The following is a 12,889-nucleotide window of genomic DNA, read 5'->3' as shown; positions in this document are numbered from 1 at the left end:
GGCTCCGTAAGCCGTCCACCTTTGGCGGAATATCCTGACTTTACTCCTGGCTCACACCGTGTTTAAATGCTGGAACTAACACGCAGAAGCCGACCGCTTTCCTTTAAGACCTCCGGGGTCTGAATTGGTGCAGGAATCACTGACTTCGCCGTTCTCCGGAGCTGCCCGGGTAGCTGTGTTGATTGCTACCGCTGGACGCCATGGGACCGGGCTGGTGAGGCGAGTGGGGGAGGTGCCGATGCCTACGGGAGTGCTGCGATCTCGACACAGTGCTTTTCATTTCTCTCCCGATGCAGAGTGCCTCACCTTGGCCGAGGTGGGTCTTTGTGACTGGATTCCCTGCGAGGCGCTTCCCTCCGCTCTGCTGCATATCGCCTTGGCATTCCCCGTTTTGGGGCGAATCCCGGCTGCAGAACAATCGCATTGGCGGGCAGGTGATTTTTGTACTGTGCAACCCCTTGCTGTGGGCTGCATTATCGCCGGAGCATTAACGCCTGCCTCCCTGGAAAGTAAGATCGCCCCCCCCCCCCCCCCCCTCATCCTTGCGGACTTCCCGAGTGGCGGCAATGGCGCTCGCCCTTCATGACAAGGCGACGGCTGCTTCATCATCGCTGCCGCGCGCTGCCCTGCCTGTTACTGGGCTGGAAGCGGTCCCCAGGGCATCGCCGCTCGCCGCGGACCTGCTGCTGACTCAGGACACCCTGACCTACGGGGATATCCTGCTCGCCCTTGCGGACTTGGCGACAACATGGCGGCGTAACGTCCAGGAGCTGACGGAGAAGATTGAGGGTGCTTCCTCTTGTGTAACGCGACCAGGGCTAACTGAGTCCCTGCCACCTCAGGCACTGTTTGGAGCTGATACAAGGTTGCAAGATGTGAGGGCGGAAATGTGCCGTGTCCCTGACGACAATGTTGCTGATCCTCTCCTTGGTGAGGCTTTGGCTACAATGTTACCCCCCACATTGGGAACTGTGATTCTTTCCCCACAATGGCTCTGTTCACCGGCCTCCCAGGGCCTGATTCCCCATGAGGTCTTTGCCTCTGGAGCAGCTTTTCTAAGGTGGTGGAGATTGTGCGCTGTGGAGGGGGTGCTCAACGAAATGGATGCTGGACCTGGTGGTGACCGGGGACGCTCCTCTCCGCCTCCTGTGTTTCTTCCTCGTTGGGAGCGGCCATCTTGCTCCTTTGTTCTACCTGGGGACTACTCGCAGCGATGGCCGGCCCAGACTGGAATTCGCCGTTCAGGCCAGGGCTGATGTTCTTTCTCGTGCCTTTGCTCGGATGGATGGCGGAGACTCGGACTGACCTATGTCTTGCTCGGCTGACTGCACATAATGTACTCCCTTCTCCCGCTTTGACTCGGAATCGCTATGTCCTGCTCTCTATTCTGGTTGGGGGGGTTGTAATTAATGTGTCGACCTGCGACTCTAGATACGGATGTTTAGACTCTCTATTGGCTGACTGTTTTTGAATTTATTGGAACACGGTGTGGGAGCTGTATGGGGCTGTGTGAGTTCGGGAGTCCGGATTTTGTAAGGAAAGTGTGGCCCTCCCCCGGGGTTAGGTTTCCTGGGAGGATTAGATTAGACCTGTCTTTTCTGGCTCCCTTTATTAATGGTGACATTATATCTTCTTTTTCTTTCTTTACTGTCTCTACTACATTTCGGGTTTATGGGGCGACAGACGCGCTGCTGGGGGGGGGTAGGCCGTAGCCTTTGCATGCGTGTAGGGTGGGGGTTGTGGGATGGGTATTTTTTTTTTTTTTTTTCGTTCCTATGGTGCCTTGGTTTTTTCTTCTGCTTTATTTCTTCTTCTTTATGTCTTGGGTGAGTGTTGACGTTCTTGCCGGGCGGGTGGCGGCGAATACTGATAGGGCCTTGGGTCTAATATCCTGGTAACGTGCATCCTGACCGCCATTCTGCCTGGTGGGTTTTGTTCCCTGGGTTGCTGGGGTGTGTATCCCTGCGTTGATATCTCTATCTTACGTCTTCACGGACCCTGTTCTTTCTTTTTGCTTATGTTCCTTTTTATTGAAATTAAATAGTTGGACATTATTGCTTGCCATGAAACTTTGAAAATTAACCTTCAGAACTCCTGAGACGCGCCAGCAAGGGTTCCATAGTGTAACTGCTGAATGCTTACTGATCACACTGCTGTTATGTCGCGTCACCGTATTGCCTGTGTAAGTGCTCAACCGTACTTGTGGCCGGCCTGACGGTTGTAGGCCACTATTTGTAATTTCTTGATGCACTAATAAAGGTTTTCAAAAATTTAAAAAAAAAAAAAAAAAAATGTCAAGAGCAATGCCAATAGCTGTAACTTTAACAAAGGCAAAACCATTGCATTGTAAATGCTTGTTATTTCTATGTATTTTGAGAAAAATTATCTTGATGAGATCCAAATATACAGATTGCCCCCATCATGGAGCTCAGATTCCCCATTGTACTTAAAAAGCAGTGACAAAGCCAGTAGGTTTCTCCTTTAAAAGGCATTAGTCAACCTTTTGACTTTTTCAGTGCTTGTGGCAGATGGGCAAATAAATATTGTTTGCCATGCCAAAGATAATTGCAAAACATGATGCAAGAAATGGCTGGCTCCAAAGTGATGACTTGTAAACATTCATGCACGCTTTGTGACATGATTCTGTGGTAGCCAAATCTATTTCCTTTTAATGTATCGTTCCAAGGTGCCAGAAACATGTCTTGGAGCTGTAAATTAACTTGTAAAAACTACGCAAACGTGCATAATCAAGAAAGAAGGGACCTGAAAGCAAAATTGCAGCTGCTGGGACGTCAGAAAAAATTTGAAACTAAAAGAATGACAGGAGGACTGAGCAGCAGAGGAGTGGCAAAGCAGCTGAATGCTGCTGAGCGGTATGGAGAAGCATGGAGTGGTGGGGCAATAGAGGAGCTCAGAGGAAAAGGGAAAAATGTTGAGTGAGACAGGAAGGTTGAAGCTAGTGTTGAGCTGGGATAAGAAACATGAAGAGCGCAAGGGGGCTGTCATGGGGAGGGGAAGCAAAACACGTGGGAGAGAGCAAGAAAAACACATCGTTTTATGGTGTGCGAAAAGCAAAATAAAAAAAAGTTGTTTCCTGAATGTAAACAATGGACAAGTTCAAGTCATCCAATCATAATGGCAATTAAGCTATTCACCAGGGAAGGGAAAAATGTGAGAAGATGGAGAGCCCAGAAAGCCGAGCCGTGATAAGCAATAGGCTTCCCCGTAGGCCAGTGTAAATATTAGCGTTGGCCACAATAAGTTAGACCGTGAATTTGAAAAGTTACCAGTTTGAAAGTGTAAATGCTAAACCAAAAATTATTTTAATTTTAAACTAGCAATACAAAGCATAAGTCATTCATTTATGTTAACATTATAGAAAAAGTTTTCGATGTAGATTGGACCCTTCTCTTTCATCATAAAGTCAAGGAGAGACAACGTAGCCAGGAAAATATTTTTAGTTTCACATTATTAGTAACCTTTTAACATGATTGAGAACACAATGAAGGTTAGACCTTTTTTCGAGTACATAATGAGGCTTACGAGTGGCTGAAAAAGTAACGCTAGTGAGGATATAATTCTTTAGTGAAAAAAAGTGAGAACTGTTGGGGGGAGTGGCAATAAAGACGGGAATTGATAATGATCTGAGATTAACATTTGGAATAGTAAATAACAAATGAAATGAAGTGATCCTCCAATATTCCAGTAAAAAGACAGAATATCATCTTTGTCTAGGGAGTTTAACACTATATACACAAAGACTAAACCTTCATCAGGTAAATTGTTCCCAAGCATTATTTATAAAAGAGACACACTTTTCATAAGTTATAGGGATTTGTGATCCACATGTTGAAGCCATAACTGTTGATGCTCTGCTTTCAGATGGCGAGGTTTACAGCTATGGAAGACTGCCATGGCGGCAGGGCATGAAAGAAGATGGTTCATCTGGCCCTGTCTTGGAGAAGACTCTAGTTGGACAGCGAGCTGTGTCTGTGGCAGCTGGTAGCTTCCACAGTGGAGTTGTGATGGATGGGGGTATGGTCTACATGTGGGGAGGAAATTCTGCTGGCCAGTGTGCGGTTCTTAATCAAACCTATGTCCCTGAACCCATCCCAGTCAGTATATCGGACCAAGAGACAAGACCCCCACAGTGGGTCCGGGTTTTGCAGCTTGCCTGTGGAGAAGAGCACACATTGGCATTGTCAATCAGCAGAGAAATTTGGGCATGGGGCAGCGGCTGCCAGCTTGGCCTCAACACCAACACTTTCCCAGTTGCCAAACCTCAAAAGGTGGAGCACTTGTCAGGGCGCATTGTACTGCAAGTGGCTTGTGGATCTCACCACAGCCTGGCACTTGTTCAATGCTCCCTTTCTCTGGAAATGAAACCTGTTCCAGAGAGGTGCAACCACTGTAGCCAGCTTCTGATCACGATGACGGACAAGGAAGACCATGTAATCATTTCAGACAGTCACTGCTGCCCATTGGGTGTAGCTTTACCAGATTCCCATCCAACTCCTCGTAGCCCCTTGTGCTCTGAGTCCGTTGAGGTGCGAAGTGATTCAACTGAGCAGCACGGAGATGGCCCAGTGTCCCTTATCGAGGGCCTTTCTAAAGAATCCAGCATGACTGGTCAGTCCATCAGTGATAATGCCAACTCATTTGAGCAGGGAGTAAATAGGATTATGAACATCTCACATGTGGTTAATTGCCTGTATCCTGGTAAGGAAGCTGCAGAACACACATCCAATGAAGAACCAGTGAACAGCAAAGTCACAGAGCAGGAGCAGGTAATATACGTTTTACTCTCGTACGTTTATATTATGTTGTTTTTAGAATTGTAAATGGAAAAAGACATTATAATTGTAAGTATAATCGTGAGTTTATTTCTTGTGTCTAACCCTCTTTCCTAATGGATTAATCTATCCACAGATTCCTCATCTTTTAAAATATCCTTGTGGTCCTGGTTAAATGTGGATTTTTCTCATTGGTTAATTTGTAAACAAATAAGTGCAGAGGCTCTAGTCAGTAGGCATCTTGCACCAGCCCAGTTTTCCTGTTAGCGCCTCCTAAAACAGAACCAACTGCTAACCATGAAAGTGGGGAGAGGATGTGGTAGAATGATCACAGCTGCAGACTTCAGGTTTGAGTCTCGACGTCAACTCAACATCCTGTGATTCTGAGCAAATCACTTAATCTCCCTGTAAATTAATGTGTCCTTAACTGGTGCTCATAAAAAGTGCCGGTGTTGATGATTAACTACCGGTTTTGAGCCCCGGAAACCGCAGGCTCAAATTAAGCACCGAGTTTTCTATCCCAGTAATGGGTGGGAGGTAGTAGTAGAAAGACTCCATTAATGCAGCTGCTAAGGTGTCACAGATGTGATGACACTATTCCATAAAGGTGCAATGTAATTTGTTTGATCTTCAATACTAAAATCAATGGTTTTCTGTTTTCTCAGGGCATTTTCTCAAATTGTCTCATCTTATTGGCAGAGCCATAACACCACTTGGTTTCTACCCTTTGGGAAATGCAGGAACTATATGGTACTGACCAGACAATATGATAGATGCATGTGGTATCTCAGAATGGATTATGGATCCAGTATGCTTAAGCTTTTGGCTGTATAATGCAAGCACCTTGGGTCCCAGTTCCATTGCCCCACCCAATGGTGAAAAAAAAGAAAAGAAGCTCTGACTCTTCCTCTTTCTTATCTAGGTTGTAAGGAAGTAAAATCAGCTGAGTGGCTCTCTACTGCTACTGTCTTAGTCCTCTTCAGAAGAATCTCTTGCAAACTTACATTAGCCTCCATTACAACCGTCCATAGGTTGCTTCATTTTAGGAAGTCATGATGTAGTTCTCCCGATTCTGTCCCTCCTACATTAGATGCTGAAGCTGCCACTGCGTCAAGCCATGTCTCTCATTTTAGCACACCCCTCCTACAGCTTTGGCCCAAGTTTCAGTGGGTGTGATGGTTAAACCTTCGAAATTTTCTAACAATATTTGACTGATTTTAATGGTCTTCTCCCTCTTGACAGCAGACATACAGCGCGGTCCTCAAGAATGGTCTGAACACGTTTTGGATTAGAGGGTTAAAAAAACTGAAGTACCTAGAAGATGTTTCAGGCCAGACGGCCTATGTCACCAAGCACTGTAGCCTTGGGTGCTATAACTTTTGTTTGCAACGGTATGGGCGAAGACTGCTTCTGCCACATTGTGGAAGGTACCAAGTCTGAAGATTACCACATACCCCCTTCACCCTATTGTTTCTGTCTCTGTCTTACTGATTGATAGGCAGGACTCCAATGGATGGGTTTCGTCCCTGGAAGTGAATATTGCAGCCCTCTGATTGCACCAGTCCAATATAGATGTAGTTATTGCAGCAAACACACTTGAAATTCTTCTTGCCATGTTAGAGGTGACATCTAATGTTCTCACTGAGATCTTGGATCTGCTAACAGGAGATCTCAGCCAGCTATTGCTACCTTCCAATGGTACTTCTCTAGCAGCAATGTTATCAATGTGGTTGTAGCGTCTATTGGCTCCAACCATTGACAAGCAAGCAGGCCAAGAAACACTGCCATATATCAGTCGACCTGAGCCTTTTATGATATCTAGCTCACTGAGGAACCTAACGTAACACCCCTTTTGCAACACTGGATCCTATTATTTCAGTGTTGTTGTCAATGAAATGGAGTCCAAGAATCTTGACTATTGGGAAAGAAATATTTTTTGCATCAGGGAATTTAGCTCTACTTGTGAGCAATTCTGCTTGCGTCCCTATTTGACTCCCATGCCTCAGTCACTTATGGCAAAGGCTTTAAGCAGCATCTGTTAAATGGTAATGAAGAATCTAAGCATACCTTATACGTTGCTCTTGATGCCCTTAATACTGCATTTTTTAAGATCATGTGATAGTAAACCTTCTGAATTTACTTAAAGAGAAACAAACAAACTAAACTAGTTGGTATGACTCCTCCACAGTATCTTGCATGGTGTAGTGTAATGAGTTCAAAACCTGGAAATCCAAGTGAAAATCGACTTTGGCCACAGGGGTTGATGGCCCTTGAAGTCCTCTTTGGTCTAACAGAAGTCCAGTTATGACTGACCTACTGGTCTCCGGTCATAGCAGGACCAGAGGTGCCCTTTGGGGAGGGTCACTGGCCATCTTGTGTGACAAATCCGATGACTCTTCCTGATCCAGTAGACTCTGTGTAACCTTTGAGTTTCGAGGAGTGGTCTCGGCTGCACGCTGAATGTGGCTACTGACTGGCCAGAACGTGCTACTTCAGCAGTTATAGCCCTGTTGCTGGAAGAGGAAGTCAGCTGACTGACTCTTGAAGCTCACCTTTTCTACCTGGGTTCTGGAACAACTTTTCCATAAGCCAGGTACCACAGGCACAGTTCTTCCTTTACTAGCCCAAGGAGCAGCAGTTGCAGTCCAGGGATTGGTGTAGCTTCTCTAGCCAAGGCCATGGGTCAGTAGGACAGTCTTTCTTCGGTCATCTATCCAGTCCCGATGAGGTCTGGGTGTCAGGGGTGCCATATTTATGCCCAGAAAGCGCCCTCAGGGGATGAAGCGGACACTAGTGAATGGGCTACCAAGTTCCTCCCACCTTACGACAACATCCGTCTGTGTGGAATCTTAGCTATCTCAATGTCCACTATTCTGCCCACTTTCTAGATGTCTGAAACCACTCCTTTGGTGTGGGGAGCATGGTAGCTCACCCTAGAGGTGTGACTACCTTAGGTCTATACTCCCACAATAAAACGGGTTTGGCAACTGGTTTCTCACGTTTTTAGCCAACACCCTGTTTGGCTTGCTGCGAGGGGGTGGTAACACCTATCTCTACAGTAGGCCACTATTGTTCCTGTGCTTGGGAGTCGTTCACACTGGTGGATGGCTACCGAAATAACTGGGCAGCAGAGTGGTAACTTTCTAAAAGTTGCCTTTTCTTAAAGGTGACATTAAATTCGACCTGGGCATCAAGTCAGGTTTGATGCCATGAATAATTTGATACCTTGAAAGTACCAATTTTGGTAATCCTATTCAGAAGTTTGCACAGCTAAGTGGTCAGCTTATAACTCTGCGCTCGCCAATGGGGCTACCTACCCTTCCACGTAATATGACAATTTGGGATTTTACTGTCAGGACACAAGAAAATATATCCCTTACTTAATAATATACAACACCCTGCCTTTGGGATATATATACCCTTCCGCTGTAATATGACAATTTGGGATTTTACTGTCAGGACACAAGAAAATATATTCCTTACTTAATAATATACAACACCCTGCCTTAGGGATATATATACCATTCCACTGTAATATGACAATTTGGGATTTTACTGTCGGGGAAACATGAAAATATATCCCCTACTTAATAATATACAACACCCTGCCTTATGGAGATATATGTTTCCCTAATGCAGGGAGACATATATCTCCCTGCTCTGATTAACCCTGGTTCCCTTATACATGACACTTCCAAGTAACTTTTGTTGTTTTAAAAAAAAAGTTTTATGGAGCAGTGCATATCAATTGCTTTGCGGAGCTAGAGAAAGCAAATATCCTTGTTTGATACAGATGTAAAACTATATAAATAGACATTAAATAATTCATTCCTCAAGATTGTTCATTTCAATAGAAAGTGCTGACAAAAAAGTGCTCAGTGCAATTTAAAATGCAGTGGTAAATTTTTTTAAAAAAAGGACCATCAATTTCAAAACATAGGCTTACATTATACATTGCATGCATAACTACTGAGAAACTCTGCTTTGAGTCTCCTGTTCACCATTAAGTCTATACCTCCTGCCCAGTATAGAAGATTACAACGTATATTCTTCGTATAGCATATAGCTAGTACCCCTAGCTGTCATGATTACATAAATCAAACTGTATTCTACCCCAAATATTTAAAAATGGAGATAGACCCCCGCCCGTTTAGGCCTCCTCAAACATTTTAGGTCTTTGCATTTCTTACTGCCAATGCCTCAGCGAAGGAGCTGACTCCGTTCTCCACTTCTGAAGTGTTAAGTTGTGACACTTTTTTTGGCCCTTCTAGTTTTGTTTGAGGAGCCAAACTAACCAAGCCTGGACACTGGCAATATATGGATCTGCGTAATAGCTGTAAGCTTCTGAAAAATGTTCCTACAAAAATCTTGAAATACTAGGCATGTAAAAAAAAGGAGGACTCCCAAGCTCCTTCTCTTTCTAGCTTACAGTGGAAACCCTGATCTTGCACTCCTACATCCAACCAATGCAGTCTATGGGGGTGTAATAGGTATAGCCCCCTCAATGTAAACCACATTCTTTTGAAATTTGTGGCCCTCACAGACTTGTACCCAAATTCTGAGATATATGTCCATTCTCTTTTAGTGATTGAACAGCCAGTGGAATGATCCACTTCACCACTGTCGCTAATTGTGTCTTGAGCGACATTGTCTGCAGCTCCAAACAGCTGGCCGACGTCAAGATGTTGTTGTTCACTGCTGCATCGATTCAGCAGCATCGATAGTGTTGGGGATTTTCAGTCTGCCTCTCCATGCGGAATAATACTGGCCATCAAGGAAAGGACTTCAATGCAGGTTTCATTTCAGTTTTACCCTGCTCTACTACTCTATTCTCCTCCAGTGTCTTCCCCGCGTCTTTTCTGGTGTTCTAACCTGGAAGCTGTGTCGGCCGTGACATTTCAAGAAGGTGGTGGGGCCTAAGAGCGCTCAGCAGTAAGTCATGCGGGCTGTACCCTCGATAACTGTGCTGTACTCACCTATAAGTAAGTTAACGTGTGCCAGTTGAGGGTAGCCAATTCAAGTTAAACTTTGTAAAGGGTTAGAACACTGGCACTGAGGTCTGGTTAGCAAGCCTCAGTGCTCTCTCAGAGTCAAGAAAACAGCTGCACCAGTCCAAATCTTTGGAGGTGATCATGCAGAAAGAGGCATTTTCTTATGTGATCCCCCCTCCAGACAAAAGGATTATAAGCAACTAACCCTTCTCATGATAGTACTCATCATCTTTGTGGAAGAACCTGGATAGGCCATGTGCATTGACATGGTGAGTCCTAGATCTGTGTTCCACTGTAAAATCAATACCCTTCAGGGAAATTAACCACCTCAATAATTTGTGGTTCTCTCCTCTCATCAGTATCGGCCATCTGAGAAGTCTGTAGTCAGTTTGAATTCTAAAGGGAGTCCCAAACAGCGTTTCAGCTTCTTCAGGTACCAAACCACAGCAAAGTCTTTCCTTTTATCTACACTCTAACACCTCACTCTTGGGAGGAGTCGCCTGCCAACTAGTTAATACTGACCCTCATCATTTACCTGTGGAAACACTGTCCCAATCCCATATTCAGAAGCATCAGTCTGGACAACAAAGTCTTTGCTCAAATCAGGTGACTTTAGGACAGGTGCTGAGTACAAACCTTCGTTCCAAAGGCCCTACGACATTTGTCAGTCCAGATTACTTCTTGGATTGTGTATTGGAGGTTAGCTCTGTCAAAGGTGCCACTATGGTACCATAACCTTTTGCAACTCTTCTCTAGTGCCCTGCCACAAAAAGGCTCTGACCTGGGTTTTGGTCTTAGATGCTTCTCAGGCCAGAATAGTTTAGATGTTGGGCTGGAGAGATTACACGTGGCCTCCGCCTATTTGGTGACCCAAGAACACAACAGAACCTTACCTTTAAAAAAAAAAACAAAGAAAACTTTATTTTAGGAATGGGGTATAAAAAACATGTTTACCTCTCCAACACTTGTAATAAGCATCCAAAATAACATAATACACAATAAGCCATTGGAACAAAGTGAGTACAGCATCTGTCACTTTCATATTGCAGTCTATCCCTCTAGCTGATAAGCTTTTCTCATTGGTACTTAGCCCCTTCGAGTTGGTGATGGTGATTCAAATGATTCAATTGATTCATGAGTCCTCTCATTTTGTCATTCACATCCTGACCTCTACCATCAAAATAAGTTCTCAGTGGGCCCCATATATCAGAGGTGATCTCTTTGGCAGTAGTGTACGGTATGTCTCTGAAATCTCATTACTGACTGCCAAGACTGTAAGCCATCTATCAACTGTAGGTGGCGCTCCCCTACCCTATGACATGACCACTCCTCTTTTTCCAAATATATCGGTGCCAATCCAACAAACTTTCTAATGTGCTTGGTTATCTCTTTAGCAAAGCTCAAGAGTGCCAGCAGGTCCTCCGGCTGTAGTGTCAAGCCCATAATACCATTCAGTACTTGGAACAACATGTACCGGTAATCAGCAATCACAGCACAATTCAACGCCAGATGTACAAAATCTGCTAATGGGTTATTACATCTTTCACTTGTATCACTGTCCTCCCCCTCCCATATCTATATAGTTTAACTGGAGTCAGTAAACTTGGTGCAGAAAAGTGTAGTGCAGTGGTTTGTGCCTGCTGCTCACTCAGACCTCCTTTTTCTTTTTTCTTTAAAACCCTTTATTCATCATTTTGCAATAAAAAAGTAACAAAGTAGTATTGTCAACAAAGGTTTGCATTGAAATATCAGCAATTAAATAACATTGGCCACACCATGTTTGCGCATACAGTTGCAATACAATACTTAACAAGTAGTAACAGAAATTGTAATCAAGAAGGGTTTATATTTAATCCAGTGCATACTGGGACATCCCCACAATGTAGTTCTGTGTCACTTTAGCGCCAGGATGCCCGATGGGTTGCAGCACGCTTTACAAATTTCCTTTACATTACATTACTTTACTATCAGTACATTCATTATCCGACATTTCCCCTTCATTGCCCAAAAATCGTTGCAGAGTCCCTCCAAAACTCCACATCTAATTGCAATTTAGCATCTGCTCATGTACGTCAGATATGTATTTCCTCAGCCAATAACTACTCCGAAATTTACTGGACGTATAGGAACGCCATGGGGACCTTAAATGGCAATCCACCTTCTTGATAATACTAAAGCCAACTGCAAGAAAAAATATGCCATCTTGCGCTTTTTGGGACGAGCAACATTTCCCAGCAGACAAAGCTGACGGGTAAGCGTAAAAGCCAAGGCAGTTGTTATCTACAACCTATCGACCACAACTAACTAGAAAGCTCTTACTAATGAACTTTATCATGCTAAGTACATAAAGTCAGCGTCTACAAAACCATAATGAGGACAGGCAGATGACCGCTCCAAATTTAACCCATGCATATAAGGGGGAGTCATATACTTATGATGCAAAAAACTGAAGTGAAACAACTTGAAGCGGGCATTGCTAAACCTAGTCTGCAATAATCAATCAATCAATCCGTACACTTGTAGAGCGGGCTACTCACCCGTGAGGGTCTCAAGTCGCTGGGGGGGGGCACTACTGCTCGAAGAGCCAGGTCTTGAGGGGTTTCCTGAATGTGAGGTGGTCCTGGGTCAGACGTAGGTGGGCGGGGAGGGAGTTCCACGTCTTGGCCGCCAGGTAGGAGAATGATCTTCCTCCGGCGAGGGTTCTGCGGATCCGTGGGATGGTGGCGAGGGCGAGGGTGGCGAAGCGGAGTTTGCGTGTTGGAGTGTAGAACGTGAGGCGGTTGTTGAGGTATTCGGGCCTATGTCGTGGAGCGCTTTGTGTGCGTGGGTGAGGAGCATGAACGTGATCCTTTTGCTGACGAGGAGCCAGTGCATGTCTCTCAGGTGGGCTGATGTGTGACTGCGGCGGGGGATGTCGAGGATGAGTCGTGCGGATGCGTTCGGTATGCGTTGGAGTCTTTTCTGAAATTTGATTGTGGTTCCTGTGTATAGGGCGTTCCCGTAGTCTAGTCGGCTGGTGACGAGGGCCTGGGTGACCGTCTTTCTAGTTCCGGTAGGGATACACCGGAAGATCTTACGGAGCGTGCGCAGGGTGTTGAAGCATGA

At 45.0% G+C, this 12,889-nt stretch overlaps 1 protein-coding gene across 1 annotated transcript in view; it reads left to right on the top strand.

Moving 5' to 3' along the window:
- The window catches only part of ALS2 (alsin Rho guanine nucleotide exchange factor ALS2), a 1,343,724-nt gene that overhangs the window by 125,531 nt on the left and 1,205,304 nt on the right, over window positions 1–12,889 (top strand). Inside the window, exon 4 of the mRNA XM_086955258.1 lies at window positions 3,883–4,787. Within this exon, the coding sequence (XP_086811384.1) occupies window positions 3,883–4,787 (905 nt within the window). The remainder of the gene's footprint in view (window positions 1–3,882; window positions 4,788–12,889) is intronic.

Source organism: Lissotriton vulgaris, chromosome 2_1, assembly GCF_964263255.1.
Source record: "Lissotriton vulgaris chromosome 2_1, aLisVul1.2, whole genome shotgun sequence".
In the NCBI taxonomy this organism is placed as follows: Eukaryota; Metazoa; Chordata; class Amphibia; order Caudata; family Salamandridae; genus Lissotriton; species Lissotriton vulgaris.
Note: the sequence above shows the minus strand (reverse complement) of the source record. Positions and strands in the feature narration are given on the sequence as shown.